Raw genomic sequence first — 25,801 nt, 5'->3', positions numbered from 1 at the left:
ACACAGCAAGCACAACAAAAAGCCTTATGAGAAGAAATCAGCATGCTCAAGCCTTGGCTGTTTTCCCACAGTTCAGCCCCTAAGAACTAAAAGGTCTTAATTCATGTTATGGGTTAAAGACCTCAGACTGTCATTTCAAATCTCAGTCTATTTTGAAGCTCAGAGCCCATTATCACTCCATTGTCCAATACAAAGAGGCATTTAACTGGTAAATGGGACTTTTTCCCCTGCTCACACACAGTAATAACAGGAAAACTATCTTACATAATAGGTAGAAATATAGAAGTATATGTATTTTTAGTGTACCAGAAAGTCTTCTCATGCCAAGGCTGGGTTGTCAAATGTCAAGTCTGAGCTGAGAACAAATGTTATAGCTAAACTGCTGGCTTTTAAAAATAATGGCTCCAGTGACATACCTTTAAATATAACTGGGCTATTGAGCACCACTATAATTATCAACCAAAAATTAAAAACAAGGTTAAAATATTTAGGACCCCTACAGAAAGGAAATGAGTTAGAAAAGAGGAAAAAGAACAAATAGAACAGACACAGAATAAAATCCCTCACAAATTAAAATCTTCTTCCTAATGAAGAGTCATTCCTTGATCTTTGGCTTCATAATTCTTCCCAGCGGCTTTTGTCAAGGGAGACAGTCATTTGAAAGTGGGCTGACTTGATCTTCCCACTAGAAAAAATAAAAGCTCACTGGTTGTAGGTAAGTAAGCACAAATCCTGCCATTGCATAATCAAGTGTGTGGGTGGAAGTGTTCACAACGAACAGTTTGAAAGGCAATTCTCTGAAGCATCCAAATCCCAACATCACATGGAATTCATATATATATATATGAATACACACACACAGCTTTTGATATCCATGGTAACCAGGCAGGCTTCTTCAACTTAAAGAGAAAGTATAGTATTTCCATTGGATTATTCAGTGACCTGAATAAACAGAGACAAGTAGGCAATCCTCACTACTTGCTACTTGTCATTAAGATATTTTAGAATTTAGCTTTCAATTCTAAATGGATCCAAATTGCTACCATTGACCTGAATATCAATGGCATCTCCCTGTCATGCTCTGTACTGTTTATACTTCCTTAAAGTGCTACTGCCACAGGTGCTATATGAAAACTTAAGGGAGAGAAAGCAGAACAAAGGTCATTTTACGTACAAACAGTAGGGAGGCACAAAGAAAGGAAAAAAGTTGAATTTCCTATACTTCTTTACCCAAAATGAGGTCACTATTTGAAGTATAACATTAAGTATTAACTTAGAATGTTTTTAGGTGAATATATTCCACCAAACACACTCAGCCTACAACAGAACAAACTCAGATAACACAAGTTTTTTGGGCAAATTTCACAGTTTATTTTCAGTTACCTATTTCTTAGGTTCCAGACATAAGATTTATAAAAGGGAAACTTTGCTGTTGTTTCTAGAGGGAGAAGTCTTAGATACCCACCAAACTCCCAATTATAATACATTCAAAGCCTGTCATTTCCAACTGAGAGTGGCTGCCAGACACATGACAGTGAGCAAATCCCAGGTTCATTTTCTCATTCATTTATTCAATAAATATTTACTAAGCAATTACCATGCCAGGCATTATGCTAGGCATATAATAGTAAACAAAATAGACATGGTCCCTGCCCTGATTACATGTTCTGGTTCTTAATCTCTATTCTCACTAATCTTAGGCAAACTGCTTCATTTTTCTGGCCTTGATTCCCTCATCTATCCAATTGTAACATGAGAAAACATTACTATTTTACATTTATTTCAGTACTTTATAGTCACAAGACAGCATTTTTCATAATATCTCATCTGAGCCTCACAAGTACCCTGAGAGTTTGGAAGGAAAGACATTACTGACCTTTAAGGTCCCTTTCAGATCTAGCACTCCATGATTCTACAATCTCTCCCTGAGGAAAGAATCTGTGTAGCTTCTTAAACAGAAAAAAGCACTTGACTATCTTTTCTAAAGTTTTATTTAGGACTTCAGGAGTTCTGAAGGACAGTATTACAAATTAAATTGAAAGATCAACAATTATGTTCTTTTATTTTGAGACAGAGTCTCACTCTGTCACCTGAGCTACAGTGCAGAGTGCAGAGGCATCATCTTAGCTCACTGCAACCTCAAACTCCTAGGCTCAAGTGATCCCTCTGCCTCAGCCTCCCGAGTAGCTGGGACCACAGGTGTATACCACCACACCTGGCTAATTTTTCTTTTCTTTTTTCTTTTTTCTTGTAGAGACGAGTCTTGCTCTTGCTCAGGCTGGTCTCAAACTCCTGGCCTCAAGCAATCCTCCCACCTTAGCCTCCCAAAGTGCTAGGATTACAGGTGTGAGCCACCTTGCCCAGCATGAAAGACCAACAATTATGTTCTATGTTCAACACAGCTATGCTCACCCTGAAAGGTCATATTAATTAAGAAAACAAAAGAGGTGGTGGGCTCACCATCAGAGGAGGGTGGCGTGGTCCCAAGTGGTGTGGCTGGGGTTGTTGGAGCAGGACTGACAGGAGTTGTCACCAAGCCCATTTCTGGATGACTCTGAAAGAGGACACAGATGGGTAAAAAAAACAGAAAACCCAATTATCCCTTAGTATCCTCTGCTTAATATCGTTCCTGGCCTCGTAATTTTTTTTAAGAGATGGGGTCTCGCTATGTTGCCCAGGCTGGCCTCAAACTCCTGGGCTCAAGCAATCTTCTTGCCTCAGGTTTCCAAGTAGCTGGGACTACAGGTATGTGTCACCACTCCCCTGGCATCATAATTAGACAGAAGGTTCACTGAGGAAAGACTCCTTTTGTATTTATTTCCCATGAGTACCTGATTACTGTTGACGCTTGCTAAACTCTAAGAAGCAGCTCTGTGGTCTAGTTTTCTTTAAGCAACTAGGTTCCCATTACGTAAATTTTTCTGCAGAACCATACAAATAGAAAACTGGGGTAAACAAATACATAAGATTATTCTACCGGAAAGGGTGAGCAATTGCAATCCTATCCAGACCTGGGAAGAGACAACTCTCATCAGATCAACCTAAAATGCCTCTATGGAGGCATCTGTTCTGATGACCACATAATTGACTAATAGATGTAGGTGAGCCAAGGGGATACCAGGTACTATAAAAAGAGGTATTCAGACGGCAGCCTTCCTATTCCACAACAAACAAGAGTGCGTGGCGTGGACATGCGGAGACATAGGGAGATACCCAGTAGGTACCAAAACAGGTAACTCCTCTGTCCCTCACCTTTCTTAGCCACCCCTGCCATACCAGCTCTTGAGAATTAAGCTCAGTGGCAGCTGTTTTTAATCCCCCTTCTGTCTCCCAAGGTTTTGGGCTGTCAAAAAAAAAAAAACTCCCTTCTCTTCCTCAACAACTTTACCAGCCCTTTACCTTCCTCACCTTTTCCTTTAAAATCAGTTATAGAATTTGGAGAGCAGACAAGAACAGAACAAAAATAGTGAATAAAGTGTCTATGTTACCAGTCATGAAAACTGTTAAGTGGCTTCCAAAGCAGACCCCAAACCAGCATGCTGCTTTTTAAGCATGACCTTATTTTTTTGTTAAAACTCAATCAGTAAGAGTAGTGGGGAGGGGGGAATAAAGTGGGGATGGTTAATGGGTACAAAAATATAGTTAGATAATTTGACAGAATGAACAACATTTGACAGCACAACAAAGTAAAGAAATGATCAATGCCTAAGGTGATGGATACCCCAATTACCCTGACTTGATTAATTCACATTGTATGCCTGTATCAAAATGTTACATATACCCTATAAATATACACAATTATGTACCCATAATTTAAAATTTTTTTAATATTTAAAAAAATAAAAAATAGAATAAAAAATTCTATCAGTAGATTCCATACACATCTGCCCTTTGAGAACAAAGCATAAGCAAACTTTGCTTTAAAAGAAACCTACATACATATTTTAAATAGTCTGGCTTTAAAAAAAAAACACTTTATCAAATTTTAAAGACAGTTTTCATGAGCAGCACTTGAGTTCTCAGTCTATTTTAGTCCCCTTCTATGCCAACTACTGAGGATACAGTCCTTAGGCCTATGACCCAGCACTCAGTATTCTATGACTTCCTGCTTTCAGTGTTTGTAGACCATTAGGTGGACAGGATATTTTTTACTTTTCTTCTTTGGAAATTGGTGAGATAATAAGTGACTTGGCCTATTTTATCTCCAGTTGTAATTCCAGAGCAGTTTAGGAAGCAGAAAGACCGATATAAAAATCTATATGGCAGATAATATCAGGAGATTTCTAGCGAGGAAAATGAAGTAATCTCAACACATTTGGGTTAACAAAATCAGTAAACTGATCAAAACCACTATCTTTGCATGTTGCTAGACTCAGCATCAGATGGAAACATACATATTTGAGGATAGCAAAGCAAAGGCAACTGCTACAACTCCTCATTGCTACCACTTACCAATGCAAAACAGGGTTTAAACAGGTACAGCCACATAGAGTTTTCAATGGAATCAATCTATATGAAATTCAGGGGAAAAAAAGATTGGGATTTTCAATGTAACCAACCTGAGCTAATACTGTGATGAAGTTGCGATTTAAATGAACAGCTTCATAAAGTGCCAGAAGAATGGCTTCATTGGTTCTAAAGAAAAAGAGAACAAATTGGAGTGGCTCTCACAGTGGAGGAGTTCAGAGTATAACCATCAAGATAAGATTTCACCCTAGCTCATTATTAATTCCTTTGAGTTTCTAATGTTCCCCTTTACTTCCCTTTTGGGCATACGCAAAAGTCAATAGGCAGGACTCAGGACCTTAACTCTAATTCCTTAAGACCAATTTTTTTTTTTTTTTTTTTTGAGACAGAGTCTCACTTTGTTGCCCGGGCTAGAGTGAGTGCCATGGCGTCAGCCTAGCTCACAGCAACCTCAAACTCCTGAGCTTAAGCGATCCTACTGCCTCAGCCTCCCAAGTAGCTGGGACTACAGGCATGAGCCACCATGCCCAGCTAATTTTTTCTATATATATTTTTAGTTGGCCAGATAATTTATTTCTATTTTTAGTAGAGACGGGGTCTCGCTCAGGCTGGTCTCGAACTCCTGACCTCGAGCGATCCACCCGCCTCGGCCTCCCAGAGGGCTAGGATTACAGGCGTGAGTCACCGCGCCCAGCCAAGACCAATTCTTATCTATTTCATTCATTATCTTCCCTCTGCTTCCCTCTGCTTTCCCAATCCAATCCAGTTAAGCACTTAAATGGCTCAGATACCCATCCCTCATTTGCTTCATTCTAGAGATAGCTAAGGAACAGCTTTTCAGCTTCCTGGTGCTCCACACATATGAGACCAAAGCAGACATATCTAAGGGTTCATTATTGTTTAAAACTCAAGAGACATTTTATAAATCACAAGAAAACTTTGAATCTGTAAAAGATTAGCAAGAGGTAACATTTCACACTCTCACATCTACTGGGAGAGCCTACACTAGTCCAAGTCACTGCATAAGAATGTCAAGGCACTTACTGTACTGAGATTTTCTCATGGGCATCTGCTATGAACATGCTGCCCACCTGTGGAAGAAAAGGGGAAATGCAGACTTACAGCAAAAAGATGTGAGAGGAGCTTTGTGCCTACGGAGGCTTTTATCAGTGAAAAAACAAGCTGCTTCCTCCAACAGGAGGGACCTTAGAACTCTGGACCATCAGTCACACACACCAAAACCAGCCCACTTTGAAAATCTTAAAAAAGACTCATAAGCAATAAATGAAATAATGAGTGCTCTAGTAAATCATCTTGCCTTAAAAAGCCTTTAAAAAAAATCCAAGGACTTTTGTTCACCTCTTCTTTTCAGGGTTTAGTTACTCTGACAGTGAGTAAATGTTAACCTACATGTCCTCATTACTCTGCATCTTTCCTGGAAATTGCTTATTTGAAGTCAGAAATTAACTCATGAAGAAAGTCACAGAAAGCAGACTGACTTCAACCAATGTAGAGCTATTTTCAGAGGAATATTTGGGTTTCAGACCAAAACTGTCTATGTGAGACCCATTCTCCATCTTTCAGATCATAAAACTTTTAGTCTGTGTCCTAGTCAGAGCAAGTGAACAAGTAAATGGAGTAGGCTGTCTTTAATATGACAGAGGCACTACGAAAGATGCCCACTTCCCTAAAAATACCTTTTCCACTTCCTTACTGATACCCAAAACTATGCAGCTGGAACTTCATTTGTTTGGTACACAACTTTTTCTCCTTGGCCAAAAGGCAGAGATACCTGGGAGCAATATAATTACATCTAATTCATTTAATCAAATACCAATGTAAAGCTTATACTTCTCTAGCCTCCGAGAGACTCCACTCATTTATGCTTCAGAGTTAAAGAGTCTCTCATCTATCAGGTCCTTCCCTGAGAATAGACTCTGAGAAGGGAGAAGAGAACAATGCACAAGCATTGGGGGGAAAATTGCCTCTTTGTAGGGGAAGAGAGAAGACAACTGTTTCTTGTGATGAACTCAAAAATTGTCTTAGCCTAGGGCTGATTACTTGGATACTAATGTCAAAGAAGACAGAATTTCTGAATCTGCCTAGATTCTAGGACCTTCTAGATTTATCTCCTAAAAATCAGTCACAGAGTGTCTGATCCAAAATGCCAAAGCTGCCAATGTTGAGAAACCCTGCCTTAGAGACTTACAAACTAGACCAACAATTTCCTAAACCTTGGACCTCTCCACCCAGACTCTAAGCCTCTAGAGGAATGACTCAGGTCCACTGCACAATCCCTCAACCCCAGAACCAGCTACAAGGGATCAAATAGCCACGGCAGACAGCAAAGAACACTCAGGGGAGGTCTTCGATCAATTTAAACCTTATTATTCTGTGTTCCACAGGGTCAGTACCCAAATAAAGCCAACTCTTTAGGAAGCACAAATCTGGCTTAATGTGTACCTTTTCTACAGCCTTTAATTAATTAATTAATTAAATTTGAGGAAAAAATCAGTCCAAGAGAAACCAAAGCTCTCCTTTCCCCTATCTCACTTGGTTTTAGAACTCACTAAAGGAGATACAGTTCCCAATAAAATATGCTCTGAGCAGCCTCTCTCCCTTCATCACGCCATCACCTCAAACGTCTGAACTTCTAAGCCCAGATTTGCCTAACCCTGTAGACCTCATATATTTCTGAGCAGGAGAAAAAAATAAGTAGGACTTACCATATTTGTTAATGCAGAGAAAAAACCACTCTGGTGTTCTTCTTCCTTGTCTTTATACTGCCTGAACAAAAGAACTAGATTCAACTTCAGTATTATTTATCAAGTATGTCTTTGTCCCTAGAATTCTAGGTAATGAGGGCTAGGCATTCTTATAATTCTCTTACTCCAGAAAACTAAAGCATTATGACAATCTAGCCACTGCAGTTTTCCCTGCAAGTTAAGAGGCACTTACCTGCTCTGGAGGTGGTATGTAGCAAAATTCCTGGCTACTTTGGGGGAGACTTAGAGGGCAAGCTGACAAAGTATGAAACTGCTCTAACATATGGCTGATCTAGTTATTTCCCAAACAGACTATTAATTGAAAAGCTTGACAGCGAAACTACCGGAAAGTTGTTAACAGTGAAATCTTGTTTGTTTTCGAAGGAGGAGGAGGAAAACCTATGAGCTGAACTACCGAGATGGGACAAATTTGAAGTTCTGATAGCCAATTGTGTATGAGAAAAGTCTAGAGAGGATCAAGAAAGATGCTGCCTGGGCCAGGCGCAGTGGCTCATGCCTGTAATCCTAGCATCCTAGGAGGCCAAGGCAGGAAGATTGCTTGAGGTCAGGAGTTCGAGACCAGCCTGAGCAAGAGTGAGATGCTGTCTCTTCAACAACTAGAAAAATTAGCCGGGCATGGTGGCACATGCCTGTAGTCCCAGCTACTCAGGAGGCTGAGGCAGGAGGATTGCTAGAGCCAAGGAGTTTGAGGTTGCCGTGAGCTAGGCTGATGCCCTGGCACTCTACTCAGGGCAATAGAGTGAGACTCTGTCTCAAAAAAAAAAGAAAGAAAAAAAGAGAAAGATCCTGCCAGGACTGGGGATACTCCTGGTTTCCAATGATACATTGGTCTAAACAGAAGACCCTGTTTATAGCTGGTAAACTAGTTAAAATGTTCTGCCATGAAATACCAAAAGTTACAAAAGAATGTACCTAATTGCTTAAACTAAAGAAGGACACTAACCTGGTGGCTACACTTCCCCTGGTGTTAAAAATAACCCCTGCTAAAGCCATCAAGCCAAGCTAGAGCAAATATATCTGCCAAGGACTATACCTCTAATTACTCTTTTAGGAGACAGGTAAGGGAATTTCACCCAAGAACTCTAACAAACCTGTTCTCTACTCAACCAATTCAAATGAAAATTAGACCCCTCCATTCTGGAAAGGTGGACTTACCTATTGTACTCAGATAAAGCCTGAGCAATTACAAGCCCCATTCCCTAGAAGGGAAAAAATAGCACAGGTGAAATAAGAAGGCAGCCTTTGGGGGTTGGTGGTGATGCTAGAACTAGGCCAGGGAGAACACTAATCATACCCCCGTGGTCCAAGCCCAAGAAGTTCTGCCTGAAAGTTGGCAACAAGGACAGAAATTCTGAGAGGCATTATCAAGGCATCAAAAGAAACTTCTTTGGAAAGACTTTTCTTATCTAACTGTCTTACTTAATGTTCCTAGGAACAGTTAAAATACAGTAACAAGGGTGAAACAGACCATCCCAGATACCGATTTCACAGGATCATTTTCACTTCAAAAAAGAAGACTGAGTTAGAATCTTCAAACAAAAAGCCTTCATATTTCTCCAAATCAGCCACATTAAATGTGACCATGAGTCCCAGGCTAAATGAAGATGCATACAAACAAGTCACTTTCTTTCAGACCACAGGAAAACAAGAATATAAAGGGAAGAAGTATCCAATAATGTTAAAGTAACTTATCAACTTTCCCCCAAGACCTGTGAAGCATAACACAAAGATCAAGGCTGGGCACGGTGGCTCACACCTGTAATCCTAGCATTCTGGGAGGCCAAGGCGGGTGGATCGTTTGAGCTCAGGAGTTCGAGACCAGCCTGAGCAATAGTGAGACCCCATCTCTACTAAAAATAGAAAGAAATTATATGAACAGCTAAAATATATATATATAGAAAAATTAACCGGGCATGGTGGCGCATGTCTGTAGTCCCAGCTACTCAGGAGGCTGAGGCAGAAGGATTGCTCGAGCCCAGGAGTTTGAGGTTGCTGTGAGCTAGGCTGACGCCACAGCATTCTAGCCTGGTCAACAGAGTGACACTCTCTCTCAAAAAAAAAAAAAAAAACACAAAGATCAATTAAGGCCACAAGGATGAATCATGTGTGCATTGTTTACATAAGGGAAATTAGAAAAAATGAAGAGGGCAGGATAGAAAAGTAATAAAGCCAGACACCTGGTCATCTTCTTCCTCCCTATATTCAGAGATCAGATGTTATTTCCAAAACTTCCAAGGATATATATAGCAGATACAAATCACCCCCTTGTTTCAGCTTCACCAAGTTAGGCTATAAATAATATTTGGCTGGTCTTGTAAGAAGGAGTCTCCCATCATTTAGTCATCTAAGCTTTCTTATTTTTGGATGTGTAATTTATTGACTCTGTAGGATAATCAACCTCAGCACACTATAACATAAAATATAACCAAGCATTTCATCGTGATTAGCAACCATATATCCCCTCAAAACCTTCCTTCCATGATAATAAGACAGGAGACAGGAAGACAGTGGCAGTGATGCTCTAAAAAGAAATACCAATTTCCTCTTCATAGCCAGATGAAATTGACACAATAGTTCTCTGCTTCTCTGTTCCACAGAAAGTAAGGTCACTGAAGGAAAATAAGTGCAAATAATAATATATACCAGGATCCAGATACTCACATTGAGCGTGGCCTCATCATCCACAATAGAGAGCTTCACAATATAAGGATTTACAGACTGTTAAACAAGAGAGAGACTCAAGGTTTGAGTATGACCTAGTTAAGAAAGCCCATTAGCTACTTAAAAAGTGTTAATAAAAATGCTTCTGTAAGGCCCTCTCTACACAACAATGCTTCTGATACCCAGTCCAAACCCATCTTTGCCTGTTTACTCTCCCCATTTCCAATAAATCTCGCAACATGTATGGGCATTCATCAAGTGCACACACAGGTACGTATGTTACACACACACACACCAGTTCTGTCCTACTTGTATTTTCCCCTAGGCTGAATTAGTGTAGACCTATGTGTACCACTTCTCCCATCTTGCCCTCTTACTTGTTTCTAAAAAGTAAGTGAATGCTCCACAAAACTCACTTTGTCCTACCATATCAATAATTTACTAAGTCCATAGAGATAGTTGTCTTTTGGGGGACATAAAAGCTTCTCTACCATAAGGCACATATTTATACACTGCTAACTTACATTCTCATCCCAAAGGCTCCCTAACCATTTCACAAACTATATGCAAGAACTGATTCACCCACCCGTAAAACAAAGCCACCTTGGGGGTGGAAAGTGGCAGCTGCTTAACAGCCAGAGAGGCCATTAATGGAGATCCAATACCCAAATAACACCACAGGGGGACTGAAAAAAAGGATGATATTACCAAAACAACAATCTGGTCAGAACACTGGGATTTAATGATTGTCCCATCACTTACAGTACCGGAAGATTTCTTCAGTTTTTCTGGACCCAATCTCAGTTGGGCAGCATATGGAAATGAACGTATATTTAAACTCATTAAGCAATTGGACCATCTCCTACAAGTGGGATGAGAACTAATGACCTTTCCTCCCACCTACAGGAGGTGAGGAAAGACTTCATATAGATCAGGCACCAATTCTAATCCAAAAGAGGCAAGGAACGATAGTTCTCAGACTGGCAGTTTTTACAGCTACCAAGAAAACTCATTACTGAGAAACTTGAAAACCCAACTGAAAGGCTCATTCCCCACATAGACCTTATTTAATCAAGTTTCTAAGGGGATCTTTTGCATGTCAGTTGGGAGTAGAGAAAGAGACAGCTTTGCCTTCTTAACAGCCCACATGTTTATAAGGTTTTATACAATACAATTCAAGGAGGTAAAATCCACTCCATTTGTTACTTGATCTGACAAAGGGAAGGCTCTCAATACTTCTTCCTATAATCAATAGTCAAATTCTGCTGATGCTAGGCTTCAGAGAAGATCCAATTTAAATGGATCCTTGCCAAAGAAAATCAGCAGTCAGTTAACCTAAAAATGCCACCACGATGAGAGGAACACTAGAAAGAGTAGGCTGTTTCTTGGCATAATTTTAGAAAGTTCTAGTCATTCGCCTTCCCAAAAACAGACTGTTTTAGGAAATAATAAGGATCATCTGATTTCTAAGACCAGCATATGCTTTAACAGCAGCTGAGGAAAACACAAGGTGGGTAAACACATAGGTTTAAGTTCTAGCTCCTCTACTTATTAACTGTGACAAATTAGGCAGATTAATTTAGCTAAACTTAAATTTCCACCTAAAATGAGGCTAGAGATTGAGTATCTCTTTTCTGAAATGCTTGGGAGCAGAAGTGTTTCGGATTCTGAATTTTCTCAGATTTTGGAATATTTGCACTATACTTACCAGCTGAGCATCCCCAATTCAAAAATCTAAAATCCAAAATGCTCCAATAAGCATTTTCTTTGAGTGCCATGTCAGCACTCACAAAGTTTCAGATTTTGGAGCATTCTGGATTTGAGATTTTTGGATTATAGATGTTCAACCTGTATTTTCTCCCCTGGAGTTGCTATAAGGCTTAATGAAGTAAGACATGTAAAATCCTTAGCATAGTATCTGGCATATAGTAAGGACTCAATAATTGGTACAGGTAGCTATATTTTTCCTCCTTTCACATTATTATTACATTCAAAGGAAAAGCTCTTTAGGAAAAAGAGAGGGGGGAAAAGAACTTGCAACTAAACATAATAAACAATTTGGTAATTTCTGGGAAACATCATGCTCAGGGAAGCATTTTGGATCTGAGTCACTTCATCTCGGGAGACTCGGACAGTCTAGAAGGTCAGGATCTTAACACTGTGAAAATTTCTATTCTACCAGACAATGATTGTTCTTAACACTATACATCTGTTGTGCTGGTCACTTTTTAAAACTGGAGGCAATCTACTTTTTACCCATAAGACCAAATTACAAACTCAGTGAGCCTTTGGAATATCACTTTAATAGGATCCTGCCTTTATTTGATCTAAGATATACTTACCCACTTTCATTGCTCTTCTCTAGACTGTTTTGTGCGGGGGGGGGGGGGGGGGGGGGCGGTTTGCCTCATCTATCTCTTTAGATGAAATGACTAAAATGGAATGCATTACTTGAAGTGAGGAAAAACTACACATTTATTACATGACATCTCTACCACCACTTCTGTTCCCTATGTCCAACACCTTATTTGCCCTCTCTGTGCTTAGCTGGGTACCCAGCCTCTCTAGTGCCTCTGCACCTTTCTAAAAAGGTTACAACTTATCCTACTGGTCATTGGTGGTAGCCAGAATGCTGTTCTCCCACAACCACACCCTCTCACACTAGTTTGCATAAAAGTTCACCAGTTTTGGTTGTGCTGTGTTCATCTGGAATTCCTCAGGTTCCTGTCAAAAACCTTCCTGGTCCATGATCACCAGCCTTCCTTAATGGTTTCTGGTGAGTGACTTATATCAAAAACTGCAAAGCCCAGATAAATTATGCCCACCAGCTTGCCCTTGCCCACTACATTAATTCTTCTGGGGGCTTCTGACAGACTAGAGATGCATACCTCACTCCAGAAATATGTTCTCTTCAGTTCCTTGGCCATGTCCAATATTTCAGGCTGACATTTCAGAGAGCCCTACCCGGATGAGCCAGGTTCAATTCATATTTAGAGAAGCCAAGCCATTGCCTCAGAGTGGCCTGCATCCCGCAGATGTTCTGAAAATATTCATTACTGATGATGGCACGTTCCTGTCACATATAACTCAATTCTCTTTAACTATCCTCAGCATTTTTCCTCAGCTATTTTTCTTGATGTTGTAATAAGGCCCCAGAGGCTATTACACATGACAGAGATCAAAATGGCTACCATGCCAGCCCCTTCAGATCACCAGTAAAACAAGTGTTGGTGATAAATTACATATTTATTAGTAGCTCCACACACCATTCATCAGTTCCTCCAAGACAATGAAAGCAATCAGCTCCGGGGATTTATAACACATTAACGTTGCTCCACATATTCCAGTCTCTCTTTAAGTACTCCTTTCTCACAGCCTTTCTTCCATATCCCTCCTTATAAGAATAAGCTCCAGATTTTGTGTTACACATCACTTTCAACCTGGCTGAATAAAGCCTAACTGTGAATCATATCAAAAATCACTAAGCGAAGATTTAGAAGCTTGGAAAAGAAAATCCTCTCTCCAGCTGGCCGATTTCTCATAGCACTGCTACTTATTAAGTGAAGAAAGTCAGATTGCCTCAATGTAGCTCCTGACTTCTGGGTTCTGTAAAGTGTTCCTAGTGTCTAAGATCCAGTGACAAAGGCTTCATACTCCTTAAAAGAAATTCCCAGTGAGGCCTGCGGTCTTCCCTGACCTGACTGGTCCTCTCTGACTGGTCCTCTTCCTTTTCTGTGGATTCTGCCCTTTGAGGGGAATCAAATACACATACCAACCCAAGTATATAAATCTCTGGGTTCTCCTCTTCATCTCAAAAACCTATAAATCTGTACCCTGATTAATTCAGGGGCAAAGAGAACTCCCGAATTGATATGAATAAGGCCTTGTCTTCAATTTTTCATTAAAATTAGAGTTTCCAGCCCAACAGTGGTACTTACATAAGTAGATTGCATTAAGGAAATCTCATAAACAGTGATGTGCTGCATAATGACGTTTTCGTCAACTATGGACTACATATATGACAGTGGTGCCATTAGATTTTAATGGAGCTAAAAAACTATTCTGATGACATCCTAGACATCATGATGAAGCACAAAGTGTTATGTGTTTGTGATGATGATAGTGTAAACAAACCTGAACTACCAGTAGTATAAAAGTATAGCACATATAATTACGTACAGTATATAATACTCAATAAGATAAACTGTTACTGATTTATGTATTTACTGTATATACTTTTTAATTATTCTTTTAGAGAATACTCCTTCTATTAATACTTATTAAAAAAGAAGTTAACCGTAAAACAGCCTCAGGCAGGTCCTTCAGGAGGTACTCGCGAAGAAGGCATTGCTATCATAGGAGACAACAGCTCCATGGGTGTTACCACCCCTGAAGATTTTCTAGTGGGACCAGATGCAGAGGTAGAAGACAGTGATATTGATAATCCTGACCCTGTGTAAGCCTAAGCTAAAAATATGTGTTATATCATAGTTTTTCTTTTAAGTTTAAAAGTAAATATTTTTAAAAACGTGAAAAAAGCTTATAGAATAAGAATATTAAGAAAGAAAATATTTTTGTACCGCTATACGATGTTTATGTTTTAAGCTAAGTGTTATTACAAAAAAGTCAAAAAGTTATTAAAAAGTAAAAAGATTACAGTAAATAAAGGTTAATTTAAAGAAAGAAAAAATTGTTTTCATAAATTTAGCGTAACCTAACTTTAAATTCAGTGTACAGTAATCTCCAAGGCCTTCACATTCACTAACCACTCACTCACTGACTCATCCAGAGCAATTTTCAGTCCTGTAAGCTCCAGTTATGGTAAATACCCTATTTGAGTGTACCATTTGTTATCCTTTATACTGTATTTTTACTGTACTTTCTCTATGTTTAGATATGTTTAGATACACAAATACCATTGTGTTACAAGCCTACAGTATGATGTACAATAACATGCTATACAAGTTTGTAGCCTCGGGGCCACAGGCTATACCATATAGCCTAGGTGTATAAAAGGCTATACCATCTAGGTTTGTGTAAGTACATTCTATGATGTTCACACAATGACAAAATTGCCTGACGCATTTCTCTGAATGTATCCCCTTCATTAAGTGACACATAACTGTATAAAAATCCAATCTTTCAAAACAGATGTAGTAGGCCAGTGGGTCCCAATCCTGGCTAATCATTATACTCAATAGGGCATCTTAAAAAAATATTCCCAGGCACCCATGCCCCCATCAAGAGATTCTGATTCAGTGTGTCCAGAGTAAAGCCCAGAAATTTCTTCTTTTTAAAAAGTTTGTAAGTGTTCTAATAAGCTGAGTTTGGGAACCACTACATTAAAGGATACTTACTTTATTAAAAGTTGTAACACACAATTCCTTTAATTAACTATATCCTTTGCCTCATGCATTTAATATAGGATTTTTAGAATTTGGTTTATCAAAATTAATCTATATACCATTTACCAATAACATGTCTTCTATGTTAAGCAAATTCCTTTAGGAGGGAGCACACTTAAGAAGATTATAGAAAGATAGTAACTCTCCATTAAGGGGCCCACTTACCTCATATTTTCTGTAGTTCACCAACAAAGCCAAGAGGACAACAGCATCATACCCATGCTCCCTACGACTTGGGGGATGGGAAAGTATCTGTAACAAGCACCAAAAATGCATGAGAGTGCTAAATCATGGTTCCTGAGAACACAGAGAAAATTTGATGTGGTTTACCCGAAAGAGAAAGAGGTACTAAGGCAACTGACCTACCTGTAGAATTGCTTCAAATATGCTATTGATCATTACATACTCCAAGATAGTGTTCTGGCTGATGTTATCTGTCACCTGAATGCAATAAAAGGCTTTTTAAAGTCTGTACTGAGGCACTCTGATATCTCATGTAATCTCCTCCCCTAGCATCTAAGAGAAACAAAAATGTTAAAACATTCTACTAGATACTTAGACCTTTCACAACGACCTCTGAAGTCATCAGAGCCCAAACAGACAGACACTATGAGGGAGAAATCAGCAAATGGAAAACTTCCTAAGTCTCTGAACTTCTCATTGTTTCTCTCATACCCTTACACAAGCATTTGCTTAACAGTTTCTTGGGTTTCATTCCTCAAATGTACAGGAAAAGGTTTATGAATCCAGAAGTCTTTAAGTTGTGGCAGGGAAAGGGAACCACCTGAAGTAAATGAAAAACTCCCCATCCCCCTCCCACTAGAAAGTACAGGCCAGCCTCCAGTTATAAAATCAAAGCCTGAACAAATAAAAATATTCAGAATCACAAGAGCTATTTCCAAATGAGACCTGATGAGAAGGACAAGTCTGACAATCCAGAAGGCAGCAGTTGTCCCGGAGTAGTACTTCTAAAGTGATAAATATCACAGAGCCTGCTGACTAAAAATGCCAGCAGTTGCTCCAAAGAGCAACTTCTAGGAAGCAAAGCCCATACAACTAATGTGCTATACATGCAGACACAGGGAGTGATGTAATATCCCAGCAGAGAATTTTTTTCTCTTTTTCTTTCTAACTTTGGGCTCAAGTATTCAAATAAGGTTGCCTCTGATATTAATTAATATTAATAAAAACATAGATGGGTCACTTACAGTCACTAAGCAAAGGAGAAGTTTCAGACACAAACTCTTCAGACTTTCAGAACCTTCTGCGCAAAGCAATGAATCCAAACTCTCCATCAAGTTCTGAGAAAGAGAACCATTAAGCATTAAACCATACCAAATAACATGTATGCCCCACCTTCGTCCAACTATAGGTTATGTTCCACAGGGTAATGTGAATGACACACAATTAAGCAACCATATAATTCCCCTAGGTCTAGGCCTTGCAAGATTAGACAATAAAAACGAAGACTTCAAAGTCTACCTATTTTGGGAAAAATGCTTTAGAACAATTGCACAGAACAATAAAGAATTCACTCTTCTACCAAATGAATGTTTGCAGCCTGTCATCCCCATATAAATGTTTAGATTAGAATGAAGTAAATAAAAAAAGAGAAATCTAATGCTTAAATAACTGTATATAAGTTTCATTATTTGACAAAGAACGCATATCACTTGATGCAGGCACACTGAACAAAAGACAAACAGATAATATCACTACTGGCTATCTCTGGCCATATGCACTATCTAACAAAAGCTAGCTTGTGTCCATGCTGGTCAACTCTATTTGGCAATGTAAATGGAATTTGTCACTTGCACTGAAAACCAGCTAACAGACCCAAGCTAATCAAAAGATGAAACCTTTAAACACTAAAACAGAGAGAAAAAGAAAAGAAATATTCTACATTAAATGGAGGAGAAAGTATAGAGAGTAAGGATTTAGCATGCTAGAAGGCCAAGATGAAAGTTCAAAATAAGCTGTTTTAGTTCACTTCAGTAAATACATGAGCATTTACTCTGTTCTAAACATTGTGCTTTTTCTTTTTTTTTCTTTTTTCCAAAAACCAGCATCATAGCATAAATATTAGGGTTTCAAAAAATATAAGAAAAAATAAGACCATGACCCTTGTTCTTGAGGTGCTTTCAAGTCTAATAGGAGAGAAAAATAAGCAACCAGTTTCAATTCAATGGTTACAATGACAGAAATATACATGAAGGAAGAGAATTAGCTCAAAAGTCACCTATTTAAGGACCCCTCAGGCACAAGTTATACTTGAAAAAATCAGTAGGAATTAATTAAAACTTGGGGAGGGGCTGGGCGTGGTGGCTCATGTCTGTAATCCTAGCACTCTGGGAGGCTAAGGCGGGTGAATCACTTGAGCTCAGGAGTTCGAGACCAGCCTGAGCAAGAGCAAGACTCTCTCTCTACTAAAAATAGAAAAAAATTAGCTGGACAACTAAAAATATATAGAAAAAATTAACCAGGCATAGTGGCACATGCCTGTAGTCCCAGCTACTCAGGAGGCTAAGGCAGAAGGATTGCTTGAGCCCAGGAGTTTGAGGTTGCTGTGAGCTAGGCTGAAGCCACAGAACTCTAGTCCGGGCAACAGAGTGAGACTCTGTCTCAAAAAAAAAAAAAAAAAAACTTGGGGAGGAAAGGAATTCCGGACAGGCATTAGCATGATCAAAGACACATGGGGAATGAAATGGCCCTGGTAAGGGGCTGAATAAATTATTATAGGAGTATAAAGAATGAGGCACAGTGGTGAGAGATAAGACTGGAGAAGTAAATATGGCGCAGATCATGAAAGTTTTATAAGGCCAAGTAGGGAGTTTGGCCTTTATCCTATTAGTGATAGGAAACTAATGAAGGGTTTTAAGCAGGAAAGATCTGAGTGTAAGATACATCACTGTGGTGTTAGTATGGATGACAGATTTAAAGAGAGTAAGCCTGGAGGGAGACCAATGAGGACTAATCTATCAATTTCCTGAGATAGTTGCCATGTCCTACTTGATTCTGCATCCTCATTGCCTTCCACAGTGCCTGGAACATAGGAGCCCAAAAAATGTTTGTCAAAAGAATGAAGGAAGGCATTATTGGAATAGTCCAGGTGAGAGATAACAGGGACAGTGGCAGTAGGGAAAGAAAAGACAGGTACAAGAAACATGAGCTGAGATAAAATTAGCTGAACTTGGTGATCATCTGGAAAAAAATGGTGAAGGAGAAGAAAGAGTCAAAGACGACTCCCAGGTTTTTGGCTTGGGGACTGAAAAGACAGGTGCCCCCATTCTGAAATGGAATGAATGAGGAAGAAGATGCAGGAGGAACAATGAGTTCCATTTTGGATATGTCAAGCAAGAGGTGCTTATGGGAGTGAGTATACTCAGCAAGTGCTTACAGAGTATACAAGTCTGAGATTCATGAGGGGATGTTAAGGCTAAAGATAGAGACTTAGCAGTCATTAGCATATAAGCACTAGTGAGAACTATCAGAATGAGGAGATATTTGAGATTTTATATGGACTGTAAAAGGCCAGAATTTAAAAACGACTCTAGGTAGTCAATCTTTGTGTATTCATAATTATATATTCATAATTTTTTTGGTAACCTAACCACTATACGGATTCTTTGGTATGTAGATTCCTTTACTTTAAATTTAGTGAGTAACAGAAGACTAGGTCTTCAAAGTTCATATTATGAACATTCATTCAGTATAGTGTCAAACACTGCACATCACATATCAGATAATGGACTTATATCCGGAATATATAAAGAACTCCTACAACTCAACAATAAAAAGACAACCCTATCTAGAAATAGGCAAATGATGTGAATAGACATTTCTCCAAAAGAAACAAAGGAAAGTCAGACAACAACAATTGTTGATGTAATGTTGAGAAATTGGAACCCTCATACATTGTTGGTGAAACTGTAAAATGGAACAGCCACTATAGAAAAATAGCTTGGCAGTTCCTCAAATGTCACATATAGAGTTACCATATGATGCAGCAACTCTACTCCTAGGTAAATGCCCAAGAGAATTGAAAACATATGTCCACACAAAAGCTTATACACAAATGTTCATAGCAGCATTATTCACAACAGCCAAACTGTTGAAACAACCCAAATGTTCATCAACTAAGGACTGGATAAACAAAATGTGATATATCCATCCAAAGGAATATTATTTGGCAATAAAAAGGAATGAAATATTGATATATCCCATAACTGAATGAACCTCAAAAACATTATGCTAAGTAAATGTAAGACAAAAAAGGCCACATACGATATGATTCCATATATATGAGGTGTCCAGAATAGCTAAACTCAGAGAGACATAAAGCAGATGAATGACTGCAAAGGGCTGGGGACAAATAGGAATGACTGCTAATGGGTATAGGGTCTTGCAGGGGGTTGACAAAAATGTTCTGAAATTAATAGTAGTGATGTTTACATAACCATTTGAATACATTAAAAACCACTAGACTGTATACTTTAAAAGGTGAGTTGTATGATATGTGAATTATAAGGTTGTTATTAAAAAAAGAGTAGCAAACAGCAGAAATAAAAATTCTGATAAAATCAAAGACATCGTGTTAAATAAGAAAGCTTAATGTTTAGAACTAAAGTTACCCTTGTATATTAATTTATTATGTTTTATTTAAATTTATAAATGTTCTTGAGAATGTATGATCACGATACAAATAATAAAATAAAATGTTCAGTCTTTATCCTACAGGGAAAGGATGCCTCAATTCAAATTTGAATTTAAAATTTTCCTTTGTTCAGATAAACCAAATCTGTTAAATAAATATATCCAAATTCAAGGCCAAATTCAATCATCTGTATCTTTCTTGAGTCCAAATCTTCTAATATATCTGTCAGCTGATGGTATCCATGAACAGCCATCAGAGGCACCCATCCATAGGCACATCTGCAGCTTATGCCTCACCTTCATGCACAGCTCTGCTTTGTCAAAGCCTATCAGCATGTTGATAATGTCAAATCCAGAAGTAGACTTATTCTTTTGATGGACTCCTCGAATGAGTGCACACAACGTCTGCAGAGATAAAAGAAACAATTCTTTCTAGAGAGGAAGTCTCAAAACTAGAAAGGCAATGGGTCTATAGCCTCACATTCCAACCTCAGAACCTCCTCCTTACACAGTTGACATTCAGTTTCTCTGAGCTCCAAAAACACAGTCTGAGTCTTAATATGTGCAAAATTCAGAAATTAGGAACAGCAACCGAGTCTGTTGTAATCCTCTTTTTTTTTGCCATCCTTTTTTGTTCTTGTTTTTTAGCCATCTCCTTTTTTTAAAACTGCACTGCAGACAAAGACTAGAAAGTAATATTCAAAAATAAAAAATAATTCTTAAGTCTGAATCATGGGATTGGTGGAGATCTTCTTTATTTAAAATTAATTTTAGCATTTGCATTGTACTTCAACAGTTTTAGTAATTATTTTTTAATAACTACAATAGTCAAGTCCCTACAGGATAAAAACCAATTGCTTCAAATCTTAAATTCATTATAATCCCTATCCACTACTTACGAGCTGGGAGAACCTGGACACATTAATTTTTCAGTGGCTCAGTTTTCCCATCTACAAAGTAGAAAGGATAATAGCAGCATCCATCTCATAGAGATGTTGGGAGCACTATGTGAATTAATACTGTAAAGCACTTAGAATGGTCTCTGGAACTTTTTTAAAGCTCCAGGGCCAGGCATAATGCCTCATGCCTGTAATCCTAGCACTTTCGAAGGCTGAGATAGGAGGATTGCTGAGGCCAAGAGTTTGAGACCACCCTGGTCAACATGATGAGACCCCGTCTCTACAAAAAAAATTTTTTTTTAATTAGTGGGGTGTGGTGGCACTCATTTGTAGTCCTAGCTACGTGGGATGCTGAGCCACAAGGCTTGCCTGAGCTCAGGAGTTTCAAGGTTGCAGTGAGCTATGATCATACCACTGTCCTCTAGCCTGGGCAACAGAGCAAAACCCTGTCTCAAAACAGAAAAACAAAAAAGCTCCAGGAGGCCAGGCTCAGTGTCTTATGCCTGTAATCCCAGAACTCTGGTAGGCTGAGGCGGGAGGATCACTTGAGCTCAGAAGTTCAAGACCAGCCTGAGCAAGAGCAAGATCCCATCTTTACTAAAAATGGAAAAATTAGCCAGGCATCCTGGCACATACCTGTAGTCACAGCTACTCGGGAAACTGAGGCAGGAGGGTTGCTTGAGCCCAAGAGTTTGAGGTTGCAGTGAGCTGTGATGACACCACTGCACTCTGGCTAGGGCAACAAAGCAAGATTCTGTCTTAAAAAAAAAAAAACAAAAAAAGGGGCCGGGCACGGTGGCTCACACCTGTAATCCTAGCACTCTGGGAGGCCGAGGCAGGTGGATCGCTCGAGGTCAGGAGTTCGAGATCAGCCTGAGCAAGAGCAAGACCCCCGTCTCTACTAAAAATAGAAAGAAATTATCTGGCCAACTAAAATATATATACAGAAAAAAAATTAGCTGGGCATGGTGGCGCATGCCTGTAATCCCAGCTACTCGGGAGGCTGAGGCAGTAGGATTGGTTAAGCCCAGGAGTTTGAGGTTGCCGTGAGCTAGGCTGAAGCCACGGCACTCACTCTAGCCCGGGCAACAAAGCAAGACTCTGTCTCAAAAAAAAAAAAAACCCAACTCCAGGAATTGTGCCTGGAAGTTTGTTAAAGCTCAGTAAGTATTAGCTATTGTAATATTGTATAATATTTTTATGGGTCACCAAGTGGCTTAATAATGTCAAGTTATTTCATTGAAATAAAACAGTTTACCATTCATGTCCACATAATGAGTCACAGCAATTACTGGAAGTACAATTTCCAACTTTCATTTCCACTTTCATTGAGCCCCTACCTGACAACTCAAAATGTGGAACTTATTGTGCCAAAGATAAACACAGTTATAGGATAAACATGGTCCATCTTTCTGGGGCATCAAGTTAAGAGCTAATTATCATTTCCATTCTACAGATGAGGAAACAGATCTCACACAGTGATTTGCCTAACTAGTAAGTCAAACTTAAACCCAATCTACCAGAAGTTCCAATAAAATTCCTTATTCCGTCATGGATTCTTCATATTCCTTTTTTTTTAGAGACAGAGTCTTGCTCTGTCACCCCAGCTAGAGTATAGTGGAATCATCATAGGTCAGTGCAACCTCAAACTCCTGGGCTCAAGGGACCCTCCTGCCTCAGCCTCCCTAGTAGCTGGGACTACAGGCACACGCCCCCACACCTGGCTAATTTTTCTATTTGTTGAAGAGATGGCATCTCACTCTTGCTCAGGCTGGTCTCAAGCTCCTGACCTCAAGGAATCCTCCTCCCTTGGCCTCCCAGATTGCTAGGATTACAGGTATGAGCCACCATGCCTGGCTGGATTCTTCATATTCTAAGCTTGTCAATCACTGCCCTAAGTACTCCCAATCTAGGCTACACTGGGCCTTCTAGATTATATAAACTTTAGAAACTTTGTTCACTATTCATTCAATAAAAATTTACTTCTAGAGTGCTATTTGCTAGGCATTATTCTCTGTGTATAAGGAATATTCTACACACTAGGAACAAAGTATTGAATGAAATTATCAAAGTCTTTGCCCTCATGAAATCTATAGTGTAACCCCACCATCCAACCCAATGCCTGGTACAAAACATTATTCAAGAACTAGTTGTCAGGCTGGGCATGGTGACTCACACCTGTAATTCCAGCACTTTGGAGGCCGAGGCAGGAGGATTGCTTGAGGCCAGGAGCTTGAGACCAGCCTGGGCAACATAGCTAGAGCCCATCTCCATAAAAATTTAAAAATTAGCCAGGTGTGGTGGTGCATACCTGTCATCCTAGCTACTGTGGAGGTTGAGACAGAAGGATCACTTGAGCCCAGGAGTTTGCGGCTGCAGTGATTTATGATCATGCCACTACACTCCAGCCTGGGCAACAGAGCAAGACCTTGTCTCTTTTTAAAAGAAGAAAGAACGAACTGATCTAGTGAGAAAATACTATACTTAGAATCTCTTCTGATTTTCACTATCAACTAACCATCCTTGTCTGTTTCCTTTCTATCTCTTCCTTTCTTCAAGTAATACAAGAATTCTGTCAAACAATCTACCTTGGCATTGGATCAAACTATACAAATAAGGCTGGGCGCGGTGGCTCATGCCTGCAATCCTAGCATTCTGGGAGCCCGAGGTGGGAGGATCATTTGAGCTCGGGAGTTCAAGATCAGCCTGAGCAAGAGCAAGACACCATCTCTACTAAAAATTGAAAGAAATTAGCTGGACAACTAAAAATATATAGAAAAAATTAGCCATGCATGGTGGCGCATGCCTGTAGTCCCAGCTACTCGAGAGGCTGAGGCAGAAGGATTGCTTGAGCCCAGGAGTTTGAGATTGCTGTGAGCTAGGCTGATGCCATGGCACTCTAGTCCAGGCAACAGAGTGAGACTCTGCCTCAAAAAAAACCATACAAATGTACAAGATTACTCCTACAAGCATTGATCTGTATAAATAGGAAGATGACTAAATGAACATGGTATAAATATTTGATTACTTAAAGAAAGAAAGAAAAAATAAAATCTCATATCTAAGGGCAATTCTATGTTCCTCAGTTCCAACAGATGTGTTATAACTCCTTTTTCCTGTTAACCAAGACTGTCTCAATCTCCCAGCCTTGTACCTGCAATGCATTGACAACTCGAATTGGATGCTCCTCTCCTAGAGCCTGGATGCAGTGTTGAAATAAGCAATTAATATTGTCCTTGATCTTCATTAACTCCTCACCATCAAGAGATTCCAACTTGCCTTCTAGGTATTCTAAATTCACCTGCCAAAGAAAATAAAGGGCTGAGTGCATTTTTAGTGTGGCACCTAAACACATGAGAAGGCCATCTTAGTTACCAGGAAAATGCACAGATGCCACCAAGTCTTACCTTCATGAGAAAGAGCTCCTCCCAAAACCGAGGACTGCACTTACTGGGGTCCTCTGTCTGAAACCAGAACATATGCACACTCAACTTTCCCAGCTAATACCAAAAGCATTAAGAATACTACACACTGTGGATAGCTAGGGGAAGAAAAAAAAATACTACACATAGTCAACCTTACCTTTCAAAATTAACTTTTAAAATACTTGGTTATTCTAAACTCTACTAATGGGGAAGAGAATAATAGCTTTCTGCTTTTGTTTTTCAAATGGAAGACACTGTGCACGGATATAATGCACAAAAAGTTGAATAATGGCTCTGCATCAAAAGTTAAATAATGGCACAAAGAATTTTTCTCAAATATTTCTCTTCTAGCAAGAGGTAAACCTCAACATCTGAATAAGTTAGTCACATCATGATATGTCCCCCTTGAATTGTTTTTACTTTTTTAAATTTTTTTCCCCAGATCTTCCAGAAGAGACCCTCTTGCATTTGTATGTTGTTGTTTTCAAACCTATTCACAAACGTGAAATACAATGGCCCATTAAGCCAGCAAGGGTAAATATTATCATTATCCTCCTTTTAGGAAAGTGGGTCCACAAAGTAAAGTAACTTATGCAAGTACATGAGCCAGAATCCAGATCATCTCAGTAATAACTGCAATGGTTTTTACATCATCCTGTGTTGACTGTTTCTACTTACCCTCCCAAAGGCATTTAGTTTTCTGTACAGAGCTTTTTTTTTTTTTTGAGACAGAGTCTCACTCTGTTGCCTGGACTAGAGTGCCGTGGCATCAGCCTAGTTCACAGCAACCTCAAACTCCTGGGCTTAAGCAATCTTTCTGCCTCAGCCTCCGGAGTAGCTGGAACTACAGGCATGCACCACCATGCCTGGCTAATTTTTTCTACATATTTTTAGTTGTCCAGCTAATTTCTTTCAATTTTTAGTAGAGAGGGGGTCTCGCTCTTGCTCAGGCTGGTCTCGAACTCCTGCGCTCAAACAATCCTCCCACCTCGGCCTCCCAGAGTGTTAGGATTACAGGCGTGAGCCACGGCACCCAGCCTGTATAGAGCTTTTAATATGCTATTTTCTCAATTCAAATTGGTCCAAAAATGTTAGCAAAATTATGGTGCTAGAATCCAAAATTTCTCAGCAATAATTTTCAAACAAATTCTAGGAAATCAGAGGCTTCTGGTTAATAGGTAAAATAAGAAAAAGAGAACCCCTACTTTAAAGGAAGGCTAATGACATTAAATCTGCAGGTCAACTGCCCGCTATCACCTTACCTTAAGTTGATCTTTCTAAATCACTACCCAGAACTAAAGGCCTTCGTTACTTAAGAACCCCTGGTCTAAAAATAAAATACTAACAATCTCTTCTGGATTTCTAATCCAGCACGGCATAGAGAAGTAACACTTCTAGCCTTCTCATAACATCCTCATTTAGTGAATTCTTTCTATCACTTTCTCTCAAGTCCTGCTCCCCAGCAGGGGTCACACATTGACTCTCACACTTCTGTAATATCATTT

At 39.3% G+C, this 25,801-nt stretch overlaps 1 protein-coding gene across 6 annotated transcripts in view; it reads right to left on the bottom strand.

Moving 5' to 3' along the window:
• The window catches only part of ARMH3 (armadillo like helical domain containing 3), a 151,554-nt gene that overhangs the window by 111,978 nt on the left and 13,775 nt on the right, over positions 1 to 25,801 (bottom strand). For 5 of the 6 annotated variants that reach the window (XR_006739258.1, XM_045568546.1, XM_045568549.1 and 2 more), the window contains exons 3-14: positions 24,279 to 24,335; positions 24,026 to 24,172; positions 20,270 to 20,377; positions 16,528 to 16,620; positions 15,686 to 15,760; positions 15,485 to 15,571; positions 9,915 to 9,971; positions 8,409 to 8,452; positions 7,194 to 7,254; positions 5,512 to 5,558; positions 4,560 to 4,635; positions 2,461 to 2,554 (exon numbers count right to left, since the gene is read on the bottom strand). Coding sequence is in view for 5 of the 6 variants with exons in the window: in XM_045568546.1 (XP_045424502.1) it covers positions 2,461 to 2,554; positions 4,560 to 4,635; positions 5,512 to 5,558; positions 7,194 to 7,254; positions 8,409 to 8,452; positions 9,915 to 9,971; positions 15,485 to 15,571; positions 15,686 to 15,760; positions 16,528 to 16,620; positions 20,270 to 20,377; positions 24,026 to 24,172; positions 24,279 to 24,335 (946 nt within the window). In the remaining variant the exon portion in view is untranslated. The remainder of the gene's footprint in view (positions 1 to 2,460; positions 2,555 to 4,559; positions 4,636 to 5,511; positions 5,559 to 7,193; positions 7,255 to 8,408; positions 8,453 to 9,914; positions 9,972 to 15,484; positions 15,572 to 15,685; positions 15,761 to 16,527; positions 16,621 to 20,269; positions 20,378 to 24,025; positions 24,173 to 24,278; positions 24,336 to 25,801) is intronic. The other variant, XM_045568550.1, reaches the window with a different exon arrangement.

Source organism: Lemur catta, chromosome 14 (assembly GCF_020740605.2).
Source record: "Lemur catta isolate mLemCat1 chromosome 14, mLemCat1.pri, whole genome shotgun sequence".
NCBI lineage: Eukaryota > Metazoa > Chordata > Mammalia > Primates > Lemuridae > Lemur > Lemur catta.
Note: the sequence above shows the minus strand (reverse complement) of the source record. Positions and strands in the feature narration are given on the sequence as shown.